The following is a 24,704-nucleotide window of genomic DNA, read 5'->3' on the forward strand; positions in this document are numbered from 1 at the left end:
TCTATGTATATAGCATGGAAAAGAAAAAAGCTCTAAAGCTCTGTTGGTTGATTCAGACAGGGTAGGTGACTATTTTGCCATTCAGCTGACATTCAGGAGTTTTTTCTGCTACCTGGATCCTACTGTTGGCTGTTGTCAGCCATAACTAGTATACAAGCATTCATTGCTGGCAGTAGAGCTTGCTACTATGGTTTAATATGCCTAATTCTGTTAATAATTATGTTTTCAAGTGCATATCCTTCTAAGTGATAAGACATAAAAGCAAAAAATTCCCATCATTTCATGGAATGAATTATGAATTATGAATTATCTCGAGTGAGTTCTATTATTTGAGATCAAGTTAATCAAAGCATTAAAGCCAAATGCAATTGATGTATGTAGAGAAGCCTTTCTACGTTTACAGAAACCTCTGAAAGAGACATCCTAATTCAACTACAAATGGAGTTTGCAGCTAATATTTATGACCTGAAATAGGAGCATAAAAGTTGAAAGATGAACAGGCATTTTTCCTCTTTTTAACAATATGTCTTCACTTACACATTTAAGTTTGATAGGCCCTAATGCTAACACATGGGGAATCCATAGGATTGCTGTTAGAAGCATTTAAAGGAAATGAATTCTTACTGTTGAATGTGTCTGGTAAAGAAGATTATTGTGAGAACATAAATTAAAAGAAATGGAACAAAAGATAATTTGCCATGAACTGTGAAATGAAAGAAAGGAATTGGTGCAGCAAGATGAGGTGATGTTAATGTTGAGAATGACTTACTAGAATGCAGGGGAATTTAGTCATTATGTGGCACATGTGAAAGGTACATGGAGAACAGAAAGATGAAGATAGAGCAATGGGCTCCAATTTATTTGAAAATATGAAGTTGCACATTAGTTAATCTGTGAGACTGTTTTTCACTTCATGATTGTTTATCGTTTTATGTGAACTTCTTGTTTAATGCCATCAACTTGAGTGTACTGACAGCACAGTGCATTGCAGGTCCTTCATCTCACAGAAATTTTTCAGATATTCATATGTGTAAACTGGTGTTAGGCTGAAATTCTTTGTGTAAGTAGGTGTACTATCTAGTATCCTTCAATACTGGTGGGTTAGACCTGTATTGCAGACAGTGGAGAAGAACAGAAAAGACGTAGATATGGACTATGGAGTGATGTATAGAAAAGGGTATAAGCATGGAAATGAAGGAAATGAATGCCCTCACTTGGTGACGACAGGAGCATGACTACAGGAAATGTTCATGGCTCATAGTTTGTATTTAGATGGGAGTAAAAAGGAAGATATATATAACTTGTGTGTGTGTATACATACAGATTATTCATATTTTACAGGAATTCATAGTCTTTATATATAAAAAGAAACAAAGTGATAATATTTATAATATTTCATCAACTAGATTTCCATTCTGTAGTTTTGGGTTATTGCATAGGACTTCAGGATGTTTCGTTTGAATGGTAACTTGTTTTTGTACATCAGCAAATCACTGAAAATATGAAGGGTTTTATTTAATCTTATTTATTTCAAGATCTGGCTCAGAGCTATGTTTACTCACTTAAGACTGTTATACCCCTAGTTATTCAAAATGTAAGAATGTTGTAAGCCTGCATCCTCATTAGCTTGTTATTTTAAATTGCAATATTAGCTTTAATTTTGTTCTTAATGTTATAAAACACTTTTCACTAAATAATATTATTAGCTGATTACTCCAACTTTGAGGACACAGCCTAGATCCAGTCTTACTTTCCTCTTTAAGAGCAGACCATATTAATAGGCCACATCATATTTAACTCCCAGTGGGGGGCGAAATATCGGAGTATTTTTGGGGGGAATGCTAGCAGTGCCACCTGTAATGTTGAGTTTATTTCTGGAGAATCAGGAACTATAGCAGATGACCTGCTTCAAGGTTGTAAATTCAACCTTAACTAATTTTGAAGAGGAGGCAAATGTTTGCATTTGGAAGTATTTGTCCGATGCTTTGTTTCTTTACATCACTGCAACTAGCTGTGCTAGATGACAAATTTCAGAGGAAATAAAACCTCCTGGTGAATAATGTCTGATTTTGTCTGAAAGAGACAGATCTGAATCATCCCCAGCATGTCATTTCAGTCTCTTATGAGTGGGACTGTGGGAATTAAGGCAAAGGTTCCTTTTCCTCTCCCAGCTGAGACATGAAAGTTACCCATGTACTCTTAAAACTTTGAACAAGCTCAAATGCCTATGCTATGAAGACAAAGAGGTGTTTGTATTGATTTTTTTTTTTTTTGATAGCATTGAAGTGAGAAGAAGCAGATGTTGCTGAGTACTTCAGGTTACTGTCAATTCAAAGCTGCCAATGTTTCCTGTATGTATTATATATACTTTCATATTAATGTGATTTTTTTTCCTCTTAATTAACCTCTTCTTGAGGGCTGTTGACCACTGAGCTTTTTCCTGTCTATGTGACTCACAATTGATCAATTTGGAATTGTTGTATTTAATGCAGTGTGCTGAACTGATAGCACATAGGCCTTTCTTGGCATTTGGGGATGTTTTGGGGATATACAGGAAAGAAAGATGAAAGCAGGAAGGTATAAATCACTTATTGTTTTTTTTTCTTCCAAGCAGAGGGTTGGCAGACAAGCCAAAGAAAGGGATATGTCTGTAAATCTAAAATGGTATTTCTGAAAAAATAATGACATTCAAATTAATTCAAAAATATTTTCTCTGATGAAAGTCAATACAAACATTTAAAAAGATGAAAAAATAATATTTTGTACTCTGTTTTCCTTATACCTACATTTTATACAAGCTAGATTTCTTCTCAGAAGATGTAAATGCTGTCAATAATGTATTATGAAAATCCACCATTGAGTTTACTAATTCACATATGAACCCTGAGGCATCAACTTGAAAAGATTTAACCCATAATGACAGCTCTGAACAAACGATTAATAATAACAATAGTACTGAGCTGTGTTTGAAGTGGAAATGTATGTCTGTGCTAAAAACCAAAAATACGTGTAAAATGAATAAACATTAAAAATCATGGATTAACACCTATATTGTGAACCTTTCTGTCAGATTCCAGAAAAGAAAAATCCAATTACATTTTTGAGAAAATAGTGCTGGAAGAGCTGCCAACATCATTTTAATTGTTAGATAACTAAACTAAAGCAATTACAAAATCATTGAGCATGAATCTGGTATAACAGTCATTCTAATTTGTAGGGCTCCACTGACTGCATTAAAGTTATTTCAGATTATGCTGAAATAAATTAATTCTTAATTTGAATATTAAAATCTGACTTGATTCTTAGGAGATCAAGTATTTGATATTGCTTGCAAGATAGAACGCACGTTTTCTAGGCTTAGACAGAGCAGCTACATCTAGTGCAGGCATGTGAATGAGGATTTCTAACATATTTTCACCTGTTCAGACATTCTCTAGTTTATTTTTTGCTTTCTGAGACTGGTGATGACTTCTACTAACAAAAAGCCTCAACATTGCAGTGTGATGGCACTATTTGTGCCTAGCCTCACTAAGATCACCGTACCTGTGTAACTATTTCATCATGTGTTGAACAAGTCTGTTAGGGTCAGTGGTTGCTCCTTTGGACAAATATCTGCACTGAAATTTATATTTCTGCTTTTCTCAATATCTCCTAAAATGAAAAGAATGGGACCCTCTAATCTTTGAATAATAATCCTTAAAGATGATGATGGAATCAAACTATGAGATTGGCTTTTCATTTTTATGGCAGTCATCATGCTCTCAGTTTTGTCTGTGTTTGGATACACCCTGTGATAATTGTGTAGATGCTTTAATGCAAGCCAGTCTTTCAAATGCAATTTGTAATACTTCATGGTAAGCATTATTTCAGTATGGCTAATTTATAGCATGTTCCTATGGGGGCTTTCAGACTTCTGTGACTAAGTGACAAACATAACTTGAGAATTCAAAGCCACTATGAAAAATGACAGTTTGCAACAGTGCAAATGTAGACAGTGAATAATTATGTAAAACTAATTTTGATTCCTTGTAAAAAAAAATTAATAAATTATTGTTAACAGAAATGTCATTCAGCTTAACTGGTTCTTGAGTTCTCACAGTGTTATCCAAACTTCTTTTTAAAAATTGTTTTCTTTGTCTTCAGTGGATCTTGAATTAGGCCTTCTGTGCTATTGGTTTATCTACTGATGTTTGTGAAAATGCAGTGTGTTTTTTCTTTTAAAGAAGACTAGGAAGACTGTATTGAAAAAAAAAATCATTACAATGTTTGACCAATTATTATACCTTTTGCAACAAGTTTTTAAACTATTATAAACTATACAAGGGCAAATAGTTTTAAACTAAAAGAGGGAAGATTTATATTAGATATTAGGAGGAAAGCCTTTACCCAGAGCTCTGGAACAGATTGCTTGAGGAACTGTGGATGAGCCATCTCTAGTGGTGTTTGAGGCTGGGTTGAGTGGAGCATTGGTCAGCCTGATCTGGTGGTTGGCAACCATTTCATGGCAGGGAGTTGGAACTGGATTATCCTTAAGGTCCAGCCCAAGCCATTCTATGATTCTATAATTTCCTCCATCAATCAGCTGTATTCTCCTTCGCTTTCTGGTATTCTAGCATGTTACCAGTGCCTGCTATCTGTCATCACATTTTTTCCACAAGGTGAAGTGCAAGCTAAGATGTACTTTGCGGGTTTCCCATGTAGTCAGTGATATTGTCTCCTCTGTTACTCTCTAGTGTTGTCTCAATGGAAGTCTCCATTTACCATTTGGAGTCTGTAATCTTAAAACATAAGAGAGCAAAAGTAGGCTAGACTTCTCTAAAAAAAAAAAAAATCCCTGTAGAAATCTCCTGTTGCTGAATTTACAACACAGTGAATTTTAAGAATTCATCACCTATTGATGAGTTATGCATTATTTCAGTTCAAACTGATTTCCTCACAAATATGAAACAGGAACTAATAAAACGTGAATGGAGGAAATCCTGGAACACTCATTTATTTTCTTCACTGAAGTTTGATCCTGTTCCCATTTATTTTGAGACTTTAGATCAGGCCCTATTGTTAACTGCTGTTCCATTCAGTTTCCCTGGTAACGTTTTATTTTTAGCTTCTTTATTCTTTGAAGATGTGGCATGGAAGGTTCATTTTGAACATGAACAATTGTAATTTTATTTTAAATGTTTCATTTCAAGAAAAGAAAAACGGAAAAATTACCTAACTTGTCCCCACAAAATATCTACAAATATCAGACTTTTTTTTTCATGGCTTCAGTGAAAGATTTTTGGGAGGTAGATTATTATGAACTCATATGTTTTTAAATCTCTTAAAATATATTGTCTGTTTGCACACTGGAGGTGAGTTCTGATTTTCTTTGGTTCATAGCAGGCTCCATATTACCAATAGTATAGCGATTTAAAGAATAATTGATTTCAGAGGAAAGAAGAATTATCTTACTCATTTTTAATGCTAGTCACCATTACTATCTGCACATCTGCAGGACAAAAGTAAAGGATTTGTGGAGGTTGCATCTGCTTCCATTTCTAGGCTTTATTTAATGATGTATACTTGTATGACCATCTGAAAGCCTTGCTTAAACATTTCTTTGGTCTTCATAAGACTTCTTTGTAAGAAATGAGTCTAGCTCTTAGCTTTTAGACTCCAGAAATCATTATGTGGGATTCTGTAGGAGACTGCAGATTTTTCTTCTCTGGTATTATCTGCTTGTCTGTTTGAATTCAACAGTCTCTCTGACTAAAGAACAAGTGTAGAAGTTAATAAGAAATTTAATTTTTCATATATTGATTTGTGAAATAATCGTGATTCATTTTAACCTTTCTCTTAACTGAGAGGCCACACTTATGGCCGCACTCCCTGAGAAGAAGCTTTGCTTGTGGGCTTTTGGTACTTTTGAAGAGAAGGAAAGTAACTCTGCTACATAATATTAAAAATAAAAAAGCAAGTCCTATGTAAATACAAGTTTAGAGCAACTACATCATGGACAAAGCAGAAAATATAAATATCCATTTTAAAGATTTCAGTACTTTTCAAGGTAGTTTGGATTTAGAGTGCAATTCACCCATTAATAGATCAAGGACTTTCTGATTATGTCTTTCACTCAAGCTGCATAGGAAAGATGATCTGTCAGAATTTATCAGCAGATGAGTGATTATTTATCCTCTTATGCAGGCTCCTATTTATAGTATTTGTCAAGCAAGTTCCCTCCTAGGGGAGGATTACTATATGAGCACTACGTGGTGCGATGAAAGCCTTAGCATAACTCAGGCTTTGTAATTTCCTTTTATCTGAAATAATTGTCATAATAAGATATAAGGACTAAAAAGCTCTTAGTTCTGACTGAAAATCTTGTGCTATTCAGAAGGTGCCTTGGTTACAAGCAGATGCTTCTGTATTCCAGCAATTGTGAAATCAAGGCTCTTCAGTAAATGGAAAAGAACCCCTGATTTTCCCTGTTGCTAAGGAAATGGTAAGAGAGAAATAATCATTCTTTGAAGAAATGACCAATTCTTGTTGTAAGATGTCATTTTCAGTATTTCTTAGTTCTGTAGCTTCATTTGTCCAAACAACTTCAACTATGTTTGAGATAAGATAGTCTGATAAGATTTAGATGCTAGCTGATCCAATGAGATCACATCACTGTTTCTCAAGAGATTAAGTAAAATGATGAGAAAGTGGCCAGTTATGGTCACTGGCCCATCTTAGTAGTGCTAGTGGGAGTTAATGGGTTGCTTTCTGCCAGATTTCCTTGTTCTCTTCACATGGATAATTTTTTTTTTTTTTCTCTCTTACAGTAGGCAGGAATGAAAGGCTTTCCAAAAGAAGGAATTACTAGAGCTTACAGAGAACAAAGATTCATACAAATTTCCTGTCAGTCAGTTGTATCTGATGTGCAGGAAAGACAGACTGATTAGGACAGAGGGTTAGGACATATCCTTGTTTCCAGCTAGAACATTTGATTTCAAAGTTTTGAATTTTAGCATTGAGAGGAGAGAAAAAATGCTACTGCTTGCATATGTTGGTGTGGGTTACTAACTAGCCCTGCTTCCACTCATGGTATTTTTTAAGGCTAACTACTTGATCTGCTTTCAAAGACACTGTCCTTTTTGAAAGCTACATGTGCTAGTGCTGTGCATTATTTGCACTTTTGTGAAAGAAAAGGAAAAAATTGAGAGCCTTAAAAAATAACTACCTTGAAACAGTATAGCTTTCCAGAAGTGTGTCAGTCAGCTTTTGTTTCTGTAGGCATAGGGACATAAAGCTACTGGTGTTGAACAATGCCAATACAGTGGGTCCTACGGCCATCTCGTTGGGCTGAGGTGTAGGATTCTATCTTGGGTTATCCACTACTTCGGTGGTGTTGAGGCTGCACACAAATAGGATAAAAGAAAGAAATACAGCCTATTGTACTGAGGGTTTTTTTTGCTTCTGTCCTTTTGAATTACATTCTTAATTAGCACTTCTATCTCTGGTCAATACAAATCACACTCTAAGAGTGAAAACAAGCCCAGTCCAAGTGGAGGTTTCTTTTATAAGACTCTTCTCAAGCAGTTAATAAGAGCATTTGAAAGATGATGTAGATTTGAACTTTGTGTTCAGTGGAGAGTTATTATAATCAGCAGAGATGTGGAGTAAAGTAATTCCATGGATCAACAGTGCTGAACCAAAAAGCAAGGTGAGGAATTAGCAAAATCCACTGGGTGCTCAGCAAAATGTCTAAAAATGTATGTTTATTCAACATCAGGAAAGTATGTGTCATCTTAAAAATGAAATTTGAAAGTACTTTCAGCTTGTTTATGCTTAATGTGATAGGCCTGTGATAAATATCCAGAGGCCTCCTCTTGCATGAATTGTTCTACAGTGTTGGTATCAGGGATATGCAGACATTACAAATATCTGAACTTCTGGATTAGTAACTTCTTAATTCAATTGAATTTACTATTCTGAAAGGATGAAAGATTTTTTCATTAAGGGGGGAACAATTACATAAGATTGATTAATGCTTTTTAATATAAGGTGTTACTGTGTAAGCTACTTCCAGTTAATACCATCATGCAATGAATGCATTTAAATGAAGCACCTTATTTTGATCTCACTAAAGGGAGCAAAACTGAATAATTTTCAAACCTGTCATTTTTTCCTATTTAAATGATAGCATCAGAATTCTACCAGGAACTGGGATTGTATAGAGTATGCGATTTATTCCTTGATTTGAAGTAACTGTTTAATGTTCTCTTTCTAAAGCCTAGCTTGAACAAAGACATATGTTAACTTTGTGTGTGTGTGTGTGTATACACATATATGGTGCTAGAGTAGGATTTCCTTTCATTTTGAAAATACATTTTGAATGGGGAGACGCATCTTAGTTTTGTTCACTGTTTGATACGTTCTGTGCTATAAGATCTGTGAAGAGATTTTATTTTTGAATTTTATAAATCAGTGTCGTAACTTCTTTAAACCATTCCTACCAAATTACCTGTGAACTGATCTTTCATGTAAAATGCTTTCATAAATTTGTAAAAAAAAAAAAAAAAAAGAGTTATGTTAGTATCATGTCTTACTTGACTTCTCACCTCAGGGACCTCTGAAGCTCTTTTAAAATTTAGCACAAAATAGGTATAAGTTTCAGTTTAATCATTCATACCTCTAAAAACTCTTTGAATAAGTAGATACAGTCAGCAATTTCAGTTGGAGTCAGTTCACTTAGGGGCACCATTGCTGTAACCAGAATGATCTAAGAAAATAAGACAGTTTGTCAGTAGAAATAATTTCTCTACATCTAATCGAATCTCTACGTCAAAGGTACCCTTCATAGAAGTTCATTTTTGGCCTAAATGTAGACATACAAAATGTGCCTTTCAAAATATTTTTACTAATTGTCTAATCCATTGGAAGGATCATTCCCAGAAGAGAAATCATCAGACTTAGAGTTCAGCTTTAAGCAGTCGTGTCCTAGAAGGGTCTGTTTTACTCTGCAGGCTAAGACATGGCCATTAACTACGGGAAGTCAATTGGCTGGATAAATTCTACTCTTTCTACAAATAAAATTGAAAATCCAGAAAAAAATGCTATATACTGTTATTACTTTATACAATCACTACTATAAATACAAAATGAAAACAAAACGCCCTGGATTTGGAGTGATAATGGTGGAGGCTTGCTCTATTCTAGCATAGCTGATGTAAGTATAGTGAAAAGATGAATCTGCCTCATGATGAAAATTTAAGTGCCCTTCTCAAGCTGTGGTGCTTAGCTGAAGAAAGACTTTGGTGTGTGCTTCGCAGTAGCCTCTGTCCTGCTGGGCTTCTTTACACATCTGAGTCAATGACAACTTGCATAGTGATGTAATGTCTAGCATTAGCCTGATTGCAACATGTGTGAAATGGGACCCCTAAGGTGACATTCAGTTCAATTTTGTGTGTAATAAAATGAGGTTGATTGTTCTTGATACAGAATTACTATAAAATTGCTGTACCGTGACATCACCTAATGCAGGCAGGGTAATGATGTGCCATTGCAAATTGCAGAAATGAAACACCTAGGAGCTCCCTGTTATGCACTTTGCCACACTGTATCATCTTTTGATTTTCCTATTCAGTACATGCATCAAATTTTACTGTCTCTTTCTTAATTTTGCTTTCTTTATTATTCTGACTCCCACCTATATTTCTTAATATAGAACACAGAGCATCTTATACATTTATCAACAGTGGCTTATTTTTTCCCCTCTTTCCCTCCTTTCCTACTGCCTCTCTTTCCAGCGTTGCTGTTAGGCCCAGGTCAAAGCCAACCTCATCTTGCTGCAGGACCTCCAGAGAAGCATTCCAGGCTCAGTGATCAGGAAGTGTGCACTTCTGGGGCCTTGCAATGTCCCAGTCAGCATCAGGAGGTTACCCAGACTCTTGCACTCTTTCCCAGGCTCTTCCTGACCCATGCCACGGACATAGCTGCTGTAACTTTCCCAGGATACCGACACATGTCTGAGACAGACCTTGCCCTCTGACCCCAGACATTATGCTTTGCACAACCTCATTCAAGGCATCCTTTTGCTCAGGTGAATAACTTGCTGCTCCGTGAGGGTCTGCTGCCTGCCCCTCATGAAACTGGCTGCTTATATGGTGAAAGCCAGAGCTTTCACCAGCCCTGACTACAAGTAGAGTGTTCTTCCAGTAGCCACAGAAGGAGCAGCCACACATCTGTACATGAACTTATTTGTTCCCTCTGAAGGGAAAGTGCTCTCCTAATTCTTTGGCCTGAGGGCCCCCAGTCTTACAGTATCATGAAAGTCCTGGCAGATTGCCAAGTGACCCAGATCTACCTCACAGCTTGTGATGACCATGGTCAAACCTAGAATGCTCTGGCTGGAAGTGCAGTGTGTGTGTATGCAATGCCACTGTACCCCTCAGCAGTGCTTTGCTGTCTTGTCCCCCTGCCACCTGAGGGTCACCGTGCTAGAAAGACAGGAAAATACAAAGCACAGTCTGCATGAAGGCCTGTGCACACATGGGAGAGCTTATCAAGGTCAGTTTGCTTCGTGTATTGCAGAGGCCCTTCTGTTGGTCCATACTATGCCATTGGCAGTGTCTGCTCAAGTCTCATCTAGAGTGGTAGTTTGCATCCCCAGCACTTAACAGCCCTGCTGGTGCCCCCTTTTTGGAGTGTTTGAAGGCAGGGTTGGAGACAGTGTTTTCTTTTACATACCAGGTGTGGCTTATAGATCAGATAGTGTTTTTGACAGCGGACTGCTGTACTTAAATTCTTCACTTTTGCCAGCAGTAGGGTGTTTGTTACTCTGATGACTGTGTTCTGCATCCTAACTTCTGCTAGGGAGAGTCCTTCCTGTCAGGATTGCCCTTGACACCCAGCCTGTTTTCATTCACCAATCCAGTCGGGACCTCATTGTGTCTGGCAGCTCTGCCCCACACTAACTAGCAAAGGTGATACAGAGGCATTAGGAGCATAGCAGTCCAGTTGGTACAGCAAAATGATCTGGTAAATGTGTCGTGACAGCATGAAGTTCTCAATTCATTTTATTTTTCTGTATATTGTTTTTTCAGAGAGACCCTTGTTTTGGTACTGTTCTCCATGATTTCTTACTACAGTGCTGTGGCTTGAGGTTTCCCACTGATGACCCCTTCTACACATCATGAGAAACCTAATATTGAAAAAGAATTCTGCTTCATCACAGATGAGATGACTGAACATGAATGAAGAATTTTATTTTTATTTTCATGATGTTAGCACAATAAACACAGTAGCATTGATCTGTACTTATTTAACAAAATACATTTATAGCAATTTACAAATTCTTTTCCATTTTAAAACATTGCATAACATTTTATTAAACACAATACTTTATATAGAGAGTTTTCATTTAAAAACATATTTCTGAGTATTTTCTCTTTTCAGTAAAGCATAGCCTAACAAAGAAATTCGTGCCTGTTAGCAAGTAAGAAAATCAGAACACTAAGATGTCACCTGTAAATTTATTTAATTTTAAATTAAGGTATCAGTGGAATGTAAACAAAGAGTAATTTTACAAAAGGCTCCTTATCAAATATACATGCAGAGGTCTGAGTTCTAATGTATATATTATTACATTTCTGCTCTCTAACGTAATATAATTTGATAAGCCATTATTAAAAACAGTAGCCTTTGGCACTTTGAGTAAAAAAGAATATATCAATATTTATGTAAAGAACACAATTTCAATGATTACACAAGAGCTTTAAAATCTTTTGTTAAGAAATAGGAAACCTTAGGAAAAATATCACACTGCACTTGAAATAGTGCAGCAAATTTTAGAATAGTAAAAGCAACACATATGCCAATATATATCTGACTAAAACCAAGGAATAAAGAACAAACACTCCCACCAGGAATCCTGCAGTTTCCAAAACAGCTAAATTGCCAGAGGGAATATTTTCTAATCTTTTCTTTATTGCCATTATTCTCCATTTCAATTTTCCATTATTTTCAGGCTCATCTACTCATGTTCTTTTGCCTTGCACTCACAAACTAACAAATGATTGCATATTATTTCCCTGCTTTGATAGGCCAACAGTGATTGTGTCTTACCTATTCCTTTAAAGCTAATTTTACGTGCTTTATCACGTACTCAGACTAAACTAAATCCAAAGGTTTTTTTTTTTTTCATTGCAATCTAAGTTTTCATAATTCCTAGGAACCTCATACAAAATTTGGTATTAAATACCAAGGAATAAAGATACTTTATTTTAAAAAGAAAAAAAAAACAAAAAAACAACAACAACAGCAAAAAAATCCTGATTTGTAAGTTCTAGAATCTGAGAATGCATTTCTAAAAAAAATTGCTTTTTTTGTATCCCTGGCATCTGTGATTATATTTCCCAGCTATCATGCCTTAAAGCACGCCTTCAACATACAAAGTACCCTGCAACCCAACCTGTTATCCCCTTACGTGTAACCTGCAGAACATTTCCCCCTAATCATCACATGCATGATGGGATCTTTGTCTATTACTAGTAGGAAAATTGTGGTCATTTCCTTAAGGGCCAACATTCTTCACAGCACTGAGTGATGGGCAGGTGGGCGAAGCATTGATAGGGCTGGCTGATAGCTAAGCCTAGAGCACCTGTGTAACCGGGAAGGTATGTAAAGCTTTACATCAACTACAAATCCATTCTCCTGTGCAGATTAGCAAACATCACCCTCCTATTTATATAATTAGTTAGGCTTAGAGTCAGATTTGGGATTTGGTTGTAATTAGTTTTTTTGTTGTTATTTTTTGGTCTGTGTGTGTTGTGCTCTTCAGAAGAACGAGGAGCTACACTGGATGAACATTACCCATGGCTTCCTCCATGGGTAATTGGGTTTGTTCTTTAAGTCAGAGACATTGAATGAAGATTTTCTTATAGTATGCCCAAGATGTGCTATGTGTATTCCTTTCAAAGCTCGTCAGTTTAACAAGTTTTGGCAATGGAGGGCTTTAGCAAACAAGTTTTCTTTTATTACATCCTAAGTTTAATTTATGAAAGTAATTTGTGTTCTCGCAGGTGCAGAGACCCTCCATATTCTTAAGTGGCAGTGGTGAGGGAAAAAATATAGTCCCTAAGAAGGTTCTGGAGGGTGTCTCAAGGAAAGTGAACAGAAGTAGTGGCATAATGCAACACTCATGTAGTGATTCTGCAATACCAAGTCATTCCATTACTTAAAGCAAAGCACTAATTTGCTAAACGGTGACTGGGGTGAAACTTGTTCTTGTGGCATGCTAAGCAAGTCAGCTGAATGACTGCTTTTAATTGTGGGCTATGACAGTATTTACTGTCTCCTTTGAAGCTGATCAGGAAACCAGTGGTTTGTTTTTATCTACTCATGGCTCACCTTTCACATTTTGCAGTTGTAGGTGTCACACATTACAAAGTTAAAAACTAACAGAACAGTGGAAGGGTTGCTTGGGGGTTTAAAAATGCAAGATCTTAATTACTTGTAGTACTTTAAAAGACCCCTTAAAAACATAATTTAAAACAGTTCTACAAGTTAGCCCACTAAGAAGCAGCGTCTTCATTAGTAGCACCTGTTCTTAAATAAAAGTTGAGCAGTAGCAGCAAAACTATTCAAAATAGATAGTTATTCCATTCTAATGGAACGTCACCTACACATTTTTTGTTGCGGTAGACATCTTAAAGAACTACACAAAACCTTTGCAATCTTTGAATGTGACAGATCCACTATAACAAAGCTGTAAATATTTCTTACGCTAAATGAATGCAGCCAGCATCATCATAGTATTAGCAATATTATTTTTAAAGTAACTGCACATCAATATGTCATGTGTTTGTAGAGTCTAATAAGTATGCAAATTTTCAAAACATGTAAAGTTATCAGCACCATCCTGTATTAAAGATGTGGTGCAAATTCTGCAAAGGTGAATATATACCACTGATACAGCATTTGCTATGAAAAATTCAGTCAATTTTGGACACAAATATAAATAAAAAAAAAGAAGTTGGCACATTCAGGAATTAAAGTGTCTGTGTTCAAGACTGTTGTTTCAACATTGCCCTCAGATAAATGCTTTGAGTCTGAAGAAGCAAGTTGTATGAAAACATTTCACATTAGTTAGGTTCTGGTGTTGTGCTTTTCCCCCACTACATGATTTCCATAGGCTCATGCACTTTGCAGATCAGCAGTGTTCAACAACTTTTGTGCTGCTGGTCAATCATTTGGCACGTAAAGGTAAATATCAGCTCTAAACAAAGAGAGCAGAACCTCTGTGAAGATTTGTTTCCTTTGTGGTGGTACAGACCAGCTGATATGTCTCCTCTCATTCCTTGTATGCCCGTGTGGGGGATGTGCCTTTATAGAAGATGTTTCTGGTGTTCTCTGGACTGCTCCCTCGTTCAGGGATTAAAATGATGTTACCTTTTCTTCGAAGTGTTGAGTCCCTGCTAGAAGAAATGGACAGGGTCTCTGAGCCAATCTCACTTCCTTCCACTGGTGTGACTCTTATTGTAGTGATACCATGATGGTGATGCTCGGTGTTATCTATATTGCTCCTTTTCCTGTCACCTGACCCATAACTGTCTTTTAAGGAGTCACAACTCTCAGAGTCTCTGTTGAGATCATTTAACTCATATGTCTGACGAAGGGTGACTTTTTCGGGTCCTTTCCATTTCCATGATCCACTCCCTTCACCTTCTGATGGCATCTGAATTACAGGTCTGTTATTTTCTGGATGGGCCTCAACTCTGACAATGCTGCTTGGCTCATGGTCTGTCAAGGTTTTGTATCTGATGGCTCCTGTACAAGTGACTGTGCTTCCCTCTGAACTCTTTGGACTGCCCTGAAGCACTCCTTGCTGCTTAGACATGGCTATTACTTGCATGATTCTTGGCTGGCTGTTGCTTCTACATGCGACGCTCTTCTCAGCAGCTTTCAGCCATTTAGCTCTAGCTGAACTACTTTTGGGTGATGTGTTCACGTTCTCTTGAGTCTCTTCAGGAATATGTACTAACTGGGAAGAGCCAGGACGTGACTGAATAGAGACCCTTGGCCCACCAGAAAGACCAGAGTTGTTACAACCTGGTACGCTACCAGGTTGAATTTTCAGGTATTGGCTACTTGGACCATGATGATCACCATTTACACCCACTCTGGAAGGCTCTGAGCTTGACCTCATTTCTATAGCCCTTGGTGGTGACTGGCCAGATTCAGTCTCTATTACTTGCAGTGACAGCTTACGGCTTTCATTCTTGTTCTTCCACTGGGAAAGCAGCTGTTTGGAGCGGGCAGAGTCCATAGATGCATGAATTGTTGCATTTCGTCTTGCTGGATCTTCCAAGGATGGTGTGTTGACTCTTGGCAAAGTGTTGCTGAAAGTTACCATGTTTTCCTTTCCCATTGGGCTTCGTGGTGTTATGATTTCTACATCAGCATTTGCTCTCTTGATGTTAGTCAGAGAACCTGAATCTCTGTGGTTTCTATTCAGGATACTTTCTGAACGGTGAGAGACAATGCCATCAGTGCTGCTACCATTTTTACCTGGCAGGATTCTATTGGCATCTTGACTGAGGTCTGTCAAGGACCTTAGAGGTTCTCTGTGAAAATTTGGGTGAAACACATTCTCCTCACTCGGCAAGAAGTTCCCCACAGCGTACAGCCCCTGATATTTGAACAGAATCATTAACAAGTAGTTATGAAAAAGAGAGAGATTTTTAGGTATCTTAATTACATTCTTCTGCCTTAAATATTGAGTGATAGAATTAGATCACTTTAACTGAGAGTTCCTTCCGATCTTTATATTCTAAATTCTCTATGTATTCTCTGGTAGGTAGAGGTCTTAGTAGGATAACAAGACAACATATTTCTTGGCTATAAACATTTAAGGAAAATATTTAGTCTCCTTTAGTGCTCTTCATTTTATAAAACAACAGATACTGCTGAAGAAAGAATATTTTGTTATGAAAATATGAAAATAAATATTTGTAGTCTACTGCGTGAAGCTATTTAACATCTACAATACTGTCTGCTCTGATTTAACGAATCTTGTTCCAGCTCAAGTTGTGCTGTGATTGTGCCCTTTTCACTGCATAATAACCATGTAATACAATATCTACATGATAGCACAATTTATCAGCTTTAAATCAAATGCTATCCAAGCTATGCATATCTGTTACAAGATTTAATTATACAGCATTTTCTTATTCAATATATTTATTGTAAAATGCTGTCAGTTTAAAGATTCCACTGAGAAAGTGTTCTATGAAAGGCTCAAATGTCTGACTCATTTAGGTTACTTGATCTGTATATCTTTTTTAGAGTTTCACAATATTTCACCTGTCTTTCCTCTTATTGATGTTTAGTTTTAAGTGCAGATTTACTGACCACTGGGTTTGCAAGACAATGTGCCTTTTAGATGTGTGTTGTTTTCCCCATGTAGTATTGCATGACCTAACAAAGACCATACTTGTTTGTAGATTTCAAACATGGGAACAACAACTGCATTTATGAGAGGCAGCAACAGCTTAATAATTTGAAATTATATACTCAACAGAGTGCCTTTCTGCTCACAGCAGAATCATAGGATCTGACTCAGTAGCTTGTGGAGTTTTTATTATCTTCTCTGGTTGCTGTCATTCTTGCCACTGTGAAATTATTATTATTTTTTTTCCCTGGTCACCTTTGTAGGCGACCTACGTGTTCCTTAGATTATTACACAGAAAAAAAGGGGACAGATTATGAACTTATTATACTAAAATTCATTGTTGACTTCCTTGGGGGCCAAAAGCTGTCCCAGTGGTTGTTATAACTATCTTATTTGCTATTACATTGTCAGCAGAAGTTCCTTATTGCTCACAGGAACGTGGATTGACACAGTCATGTTGGAGATGTATTCCAAGCAGCAAGTAGAAGCATCCAACATTTCCTGCAGTCAGATACAAACAGGCCTATCCTACATGCATCCCTACAGCACTGTTCTGAAGTGCTCCATCTGTTTCAGTATTGTACAGATGAAGTGCATAGGAGTAACCTGGCTTAGATATCCTATTTCCCTTGCAAAACTTCCCCAAATGCTCTAAAGAACCACAAGGGGTTAATATTGTCTTTGATTTCCTGCAGGTTTAGTAGTTCACTCAGTGGAGTTGCTGTGCAATAAACCATTTTTTTAGGCACTGTGGCAGCAAGTACTGGTTAATCCATTATTTTCCATGTATTATGCTTTGAAGTGTGGAGTAGAAAATATGTGTATCTTAAATAAAGTGCATCATGTTAGAGCTGTTTCTGCGTATAGTACTTGACTATTATATACCACTTTGTGTGTTCTCATGGCACTTTGAATTGAAATACATATTTGCTTTTCCCTGTTTCTTCTTATAAGTGATTACCCTCAACACCATCATCTTCAGCACATTTGGATTATATTCTTAATTATGGTACATTACCATGACAAAATATTTTCATTTAAAATACCAATACTCTTACTGTGTACATATGTTTTATTTCCTAAAACATAACGACATCTATGCTGTATTTACCAAATAGAGAGCAATTCCTCCTCCTATAAGAAAGCCACAGTAAACATCAACTGGATGATTCTTATATTGAGTGATTCGAGTCAGACCACATATAATTCCACAGATGATAAAAGCAAAGACCAAAAGTGGCTTCAGAAGTTTTGAGGAGTCTGTTAATGTAGAATTGAAGTACATCTTAAAAAAGAAAGAGATGAAGAAGCAGTTAGAGAAACTGAAATTTACCTCAGAAGATATACGAATTTCTCACATTAAATGTTTCTTGGACACTTAAATTGCTGTTACACTGATGTTGAAGATAATCAGTTTAATTTTGTTTAGCAGCCTTGTTAAAATCTACTCAGTTACCGTAGGAAGACCTGAAATCACAAGGAATGGATTTCTGGAAGTAGAGGCAATGTTGCTTATTGATGTCAATTAGGATAAAGATTTTATGCCTAAATAATGTTCACGCTCAGAACCTAAATGTAAACATGACTAAGCAGTCCCTGTGTCAGAAATATAGAAGCCAGATGCTTTAGAGAACCATTTCTCAACTGGGGGTGAAGATGGGAGGTAAAGGGAGGTAAAAAATATTTCAAATTTTCACTCTTTCCCAAGCTGAAAAAGTACTGGCAAGTTCCCAGTACTTGTGCAATTCTATTACTTAGTTTGATTAGTGAGTTGCTGTTGTTTTTCCCACCCCTCTCTGGTTTTATAGCATAAAGGATGGAAAATTCTTTTTAAATTTAAAATAAATGATCACTCGTACATATATGGGCCCCCGTATTGAAGAAATGTCAGTGGTCAGATGTGGGAAATCAGCTATAATCACTGAAGTATGTCCTAATATTTCCTGCTAATTACTGTTTTTATTCCCTTGCTTTGCAGTAGCATCTTTGAGGCCTCAGAGGGTGGTTGTGCCAGTTCATCAATGATGCAATTCTATGGAGGTCAAATGAAACTAGATCACATAAAATGTTTGTGCCTTAATGCCTGGAGTTTAAAAACAATGAGTCAAGTGAAGAGAGCAGCAAAGGAAAGATAAAACATATAAAGGCTGATTTGAATGGTAAGTTAAAACCGTCACCTTATAAGATAAATAAGCATTGCATTTTATATGTGAATAACATGAGGCATTAAATACTTTAATATTACAATGGATAATGTTGCTTCTTAACAAAGAGTGTGAAGCAGTCGCATCTTTTCTGTATTCTTTATAGAACTGCTTTTATTTTAGCTGCTGATAATTTCATTTTGCTTTTAAATTGACAGGATAAAAACTCATATCTGTTCAGAATGTCCAGGCAATACATCACTGTAATATGTGCAGCAAATTACATTCTGACTTTTGTCTTATTTAAATGAAAATGAATAGAGTTGATTACTCACCGAAATGTACACTGCTGCAAAGGCTGCCAGGGTGGCATGTTGAGATGGGAATGACTTTCTGCCAAGGAAGGACACTCAAATTATGCTTCTAAGGTCAAATATACTGTGCTAGTGTTCACTTGAAAAAATACACTGGATAGTACAGTAATTTCAGCTGACACTTCCTAAGCAATATATGATCAATCACTAATATTTAGTTTCAAGATTTCTTTTCTATAATCTAGAAAAAGAACTGATGTTAATATTTAGCATGGAATTATTTTTGTGTGCTAAGCATGGTAGGTATACTATGAGTGTGAATGAGCTCTAGACTGGATGCTTGATTTTAAGAGGGACATTTCTCTAAATTTGTTTCTATAGATAGATTTCCATAATAACTCTTATGCATGTTTCTAATTATACAAAATATTTAATGAGTGAACCTGGTTCTTACGATTACTCCTACTGGTTTCACTTGGATCTTTTGATGTATGAACTTGTCAGCTATGAATGCAACTTGGATAGTCAGTCCCTAACCTTCATCTTTATTTGCTGTGTTTTCAGTCTCTTTTTTTTTCTTTTTTTTCTTTTTCTTTTTTTTTTTTTTTTTTTAATTTTAACATTTTATAACACAGTAGGAGTTAATGGAGTGCAAAAACATGGAATGACTTTTTAGATGTTAACAAGTCCTTTCCTGAAGCACAGAACAGGGTTGTAAATGAAAATTTCTCCAAACTATGTGAGACAGTAGGCAAAATCTTATTTTTCTTATCTTATTCTTCTTCTAAACCCATTTCAATTGGCTAAAAATAAAATAAAATAAAAAAGATGAGAATGTAAAGAAGAGATTTTACATAGTAGAGGCAAAAATTTAGCTGGGTGTGGATTCAGTAACACCTATTCTATGGGAGACATCTAGTCCATGGCTTGTGAAAGCCCTAAAAAAATTCTGAGCTCTAGAAGTGAATACTTCAGATGTATATCAGTTTACAGCTGTACATTTTTCCCTTTAAATGGCATGGATGTGTAACATACTGGCTGTTTTGGTGAAGAAGAGTATGTCTATCCTGCAGTCACAGGAGCCACTTTCACCTGAGATAGGCTGAAAATAGAAAGCTCAGCTTGGGATAAATGCTTGAACAATCATTCAAGGTGGTTTTTGACAACCTAGCTGGGCTCCTTTTTTTTTCTACATCCATTTTTTCTAGCAGCACCTCAGCTAAGTTAAAATAGCAGAGATTGAAATATAGTCCTTTGCCCTTAGACGTTTTTCTGCAAAAGAGCAGATTCTGCTTTCTAAATTTATTTCCTATGCATTCTGCTTTGTCTGTTCTAAATAATTCATTCGTAATGAAATGTGTGAATGTAGGTCAGTGTGAATGCCACGCTGCTGACCTGAATTTGAGCTCATGGCTCCAGCAGCTCCTTGACTCCGGCCAAGATAAAATCAGTATGATTCCTTTTTTCACTTATAAAGACAGACCTATTTTTTCTTCCTTCTCCTGAGCAAGCATTTCTCAGTTTGTATCCCTGGTTCAGGGGAGGACAAGAGGGTAAATATTTAAAAAAAATATAGGTGCATATAATATCTATCAACTCCTTTGCTCTGTGCAGGTTTTAGTATAAGTATACATTTACGTACAGTCTCTGTGGAGTTATTCTGTAGGTTTGATTCTGTGAAGTTTAATACCACTCAGAACTTAACCTAAATTTGATAGCATTTTGCTGACAAGATACGTCACTATGCTACAGTCAGTTTTCTGTTTGTTCTGTTTTCTATTCACATGCTTTTAGAGCTAGCACAGTATGTGCACTCCGTGTACTTTCTAATGGTGACGCTGCTTTTGGTCTTTTCTATTTGCTGTTCATCTAAAATGAAAATAATTCAAGCTAAAAATATGTAGGCTTTTTGCTTGGCTCTTTATTGAAAAGGTGAACAAAGGTCTCAAAGAAAACATGCCCTGAGCTCATGAGACAGTATATCACTCTGAATGCTCATGCATGAGGAATGCATGGAGGGGGAATAACGATTAGAGAGTCATACTGAGTCAGAACATCAGAAACAACAGAGGGTAGAGAACTCACTGGAGATCTGAATAGAAATGATTGAAAGGATTCTTTGAAGATTAACAGAGGAAAAAGGATGAAAGAAAAAAGATGCTGAAGAAAATTAATTCATAGGGGAGTCTAGAGAAAAATTTCTAGAGCCAAAGTTTCTAGAATGTACAAATTTAAAAATGAAGGCGATTATAAGTGTCATAAGAACAAGTGCCTTAAAAACTGAGATTGCTGAAGTCAAAGTAATCTCCTGAGCTAGAGAAGTTATATTGTAACTCCCATACTAGGTGACTGAAGGAAGTATTGAACCAGTAGCAACTGCTGTTCGCTTTGCTGAAGTTGTCACAGTTATATGAAAACAAGAATTTGGTAAAGGAAAATGACAATAAAATTTTAGTAAGGAGAAACTGAGGGTGGGATCAGATGTATCAGAGTATTGTAGTTAATCAAATATGTCCTCTATGATAGGAGTAAATTTGACTTATTAGTATATGGTTGTCTTCCTGAGAAATAATAACACAAAAACCCACTGCTTAGTCTTAATCTGTTACAACTGTTTCACTTGTGTTTGTTTTTTTTAGAGTGGTGATATTTAAACATAAATATGATTGGAGTTTTTGGAATGGCTACAGACAGCCAATTCAGGGCATTCTATCTGAGATGATAACAAAATGAATGAGAGCAATTGTGAAAATTTTTGTTGCTATTCAACCTGTAAATCTGCACCAGTTTCACTGGGAAACTGTGTAGTTGCAAGACATTGCTTGCAAACATCAGGATCCAATGGCAGTATCACAGTAACAGCAGATGGTTACAGGAGTGAGGTGAAGGCCAAATTATTTAAGCCAAATGAAGATACAATCATACCCAGATACATAAATAACAAAGATGGCAAATGAATCAGTGTACGAGCCTCTGCTGACCAAACATATTTACGATCAAATAAATAGTTGAGAATCTTTAAACGTTAGTGAAATTGGTTTGCCTCAGTGAATAGAGACAGACTAGGAAATTTGCTGTAAGTGTGAATGATTTCATGATTCTCAAGTATGTCAATCACTGAAATCAATGTACATAGGTTGCTCTGAAAGTAGTGCTTCCTATTTATTTCCATGGAAACTACAACAGATACGAAGAACTCAATAACACTGTTTGATAGAACATTATTTTCAGCTACAAAACACTTTTTCTTCCCTCCTACATAGTCACCACCACTAGCTATGTGTTTTTGTCAGCAATGAACAAGAGCCTGCAAGCTGGCCTTGGAAAAATCTGTACCAGTGGAGGTGAACCCATTGTTACCACTTCTGAAATGCACCATCTACCACTCACTGTGCTCACATCCAATAAGAGTCTCCATAAATGTTTAGCATGCATCAGTGAATGTCTGTAGTTGCCATTTTTTTTTCTGCATAGAAGGATTCAGTGACACACCTTTGCTTCATACACACTTCCATGTCAGCCACCACTTTGTTAGACTATCCCTCTGCTGCCATCTGTCACCTGGCAACAAAATGTAATGGAATATTGGTGGGAAGGTTCAACCTCTGCTAACATGTGCCTTTGATGTCATGGGCCAACATAATAAAATAGGAGGCATTACTTTCAGAACAACCCTTGTAAAAGCAAATAAACTAGGGAAGTTATGCCTTGGTGATACAGTCAAAATGTTTTAATAATATCCATGTGACAAAAATGCAATGCTATAAGGCATAAAGTTAAAACAGAAGCTAGCATCTTGACCTGCACAGAGAACCAGAAAATACTGCAAAGCTTTAGTGAGTGGATTGGACAGAAGAAAAGAATACTGCTTTCATGCCTGCTAATTGGGTACACAAGAAAATTATACATCTCAGTCAATAACAGAAATCGTTGTCATTTCAAACATTCTGTAATTCTGCTGTAATGTTATTAGAGAGCAGGAAATTTTTAAAAAGCACCATATAGAAAAAAATTTGAAGGACTGCAAAAAAATGCAAAGAAATGTGATATAAATGACTAACAAGAGCTTAAACTGGTGTGGAAAAGACAAGACTGCTATTGTATTCAATGAAGTGCTTTGTGATTTCTCCTTTGAAGGAAGGAAAATAATTAACTACTTTTAACATGCTTCTGAATCTGACAAAGTTTTCCAAAGCCCACAGTTGGCCTAATGTCTTCATAATGAAAATTAAACATCACTACAAATGCTAATGTCCTCTGCTTTATTATTTAAAGCAAAAAGCAAAACAGACTTTATCTAGAAAAAGTAAAGGACAGAACCAACCTTCCAGCATTGATAATATTAGCATCAGCTCCTGAGCATATATCTTCCACAACATATGAATTCTCTGAGCAGGATACGTTTAAGGATGTATAGTTAGGCTTGCAGACGGTCAGAAAATATGGTGCTTGATATCCTGTTGATAGCTGTATAATATCAGTAACAAGAGCAGTAGAACAAAGACCAAACACATGAACACCTAGGAAATAAAGCAATAAAGCTTGTTAAGTTTATTGTATTTATAAATTAAACGAATCATTGTGTAAAATGCACTCAACATTTTACAGAGATCTGTGGCTCCTGTCATTGGGCTTGTGAGAATTTAGCTGTAGTATCTTTTTCCTTTATGGAATCTTATTTCAGATGAATTCTTCAATATAAAAATTATTTATGCTTATTTCCTTCCCATGGATACTTAATATTTAGTTTTGATGACCTGATGTCCTCCAATATTTTTTTTCACAAAACTAACCTACATTGGAGCTGCTTCTATTTAGAAAACAAATGTTAGCTGCCTGTAGTACAAGCAGCTATTTAAACGGAGCATATGTGCTCATTCTGTGCTTGGATTTGCCCATTGGAACATTTTAATAACATGGCTGCCCATTAGATCACTGCTCTGAGAACCTGATCTCTCTTTATTACCAGGGACTCATCAGCTGTCAATAACTTTGGCATATCTTCACACATCTTACATTTCTTGAGTACCAAGTCTTCACCACAATTACAAAAATTCTTCTTTGTCAATGATCTATTTTAGGTTCCTGTCTGATTAATAACATCAAATTCACAAAGCAGGCAGCTCAATTTTTTAACTGAGCATTTTCTAATTGCTGTTTCCCTAAAGATCCACCCGTAATTCTCGACTTGTATTTATATCAAATTTTCATCTTAGACCTGAAAGAATGCTGAAGTAATTGTTCTACCAAAAATAAACTGCAAATTCAGGGTATGAGTCAAAGATGAAATTAATGCATCCTTGAGCTTTCTTTGGTGATGGAACAGGATGCCATACTGGAGAAGTGGATGGCATGGGATATCATTAGCTCTTCTTACTGTTGCAACCTACAACCCCCTCTGCTCACCTCCTCACTGCTGCTCTTAGAAGGATATGCTTTATTGGGTTATATATATATATATATAACCTCTCCTAGCATTGTCTTCCTGCTTGCCAGCCTATAGACACCTAACATGTAGTCCGCCTAGGAAGTTTTCAGTCTGCTGTCCTGCAGCCTGTCTTTGCTGCCCTCACTGACGAAAACTTTCTGGAACAGAGACAACCTTTCCTTTAGCCATTCACTGGCAGAGGGACTTAATTGTGAGAGTGGAGCCAGCCTTTCAAGCTCAGCTTTATTAAATACCAAAAAATACAATTCATCATGTCCCTCTCTATCGTTGTTATGTTGCCAGATTCTAGCCCTTTTTCAAGAGGTAGATAAACATGTAACAGAAAAAGAATATCAGGTCTACTGACAGGTTCTAACAGGTTGTTACTGTCATGCTGAATG

General features: G+C 36.4%; 2 protein-coding genes across 10 annotated transcripts in view; one reads left to right on the plus strand and one right to left on the minus strand.

Moving 5' to 3' along the window:
* PLPPR5 (phospholipid phosphatase related 5) overlaps nt 1–24,704 on the plus strand; it is a 202,723-nt gene that overhangs the window by 27,263 nt on the left and 150,756 nt on the right. For 7 of the 9 annotated variants that reach the window (XM_090146310.1, XM_090146304.1, XM_090146296.1 and 4 more), the window contains one exon: nt 18,396–18,576. In XM_090146310.1, coding sequence (XP_090002436.1) covers nt 18,574–18,576 — 3 coding nt within the window. In that variant the 5' untranslated portion in view covers nt 18,396–18,573. The remainder of the gene's footprint in view (nt 1–18,395; nt 18,577–24,704) is intronic. The other 2 variants (XM_090146298.1, XM_090146303.1) reach the window with 1 other exon arrangement.
* The window catches only part of PLPPR4 (phospholipid phosphatase related 4), a 28,987-nt gene continuing 16,596 nt past the window's right edge, over nt 12,314–24,704 (minus strand). Inside the window, exons 4-7 of the mRNA XM_090146287.1 lie at nt 23,200–23,395; nt 18,897–18,954; nt 17,529–17,702; nt 12,314–15,655 (exon numbers count right to left, since the gene is read on the minus strand). Of these exons, the coding sequence (XP_090002413.1) occupies nt 14,318–15,655; nt 17,529–17,702; nt 18,897–18,954; nt 23,200–23,395 (1,766 nt within the window). The 3' untranslated portion in view covers nt 12,314–14,317. The remainder of the gene's footprint in view (nt 15,656–17,528; nt 17,703–18,896; nt 18,955–23,199; nt 23,396–24,704) is intronic.

This window comes from Phasianus colchicus, chromosome 9, assembly GCF_987193195.1.
Source record: "Phasianus colchicus chromosome 9, bPhaCol1.hap1.1, whole genome shotgun sequence".
Lineage (NCBI taxonomy): Eukaryota > Metazoa > Chordata > Aves > Galliformes > Phasianidae > Phasianus > Phasianus colchicus.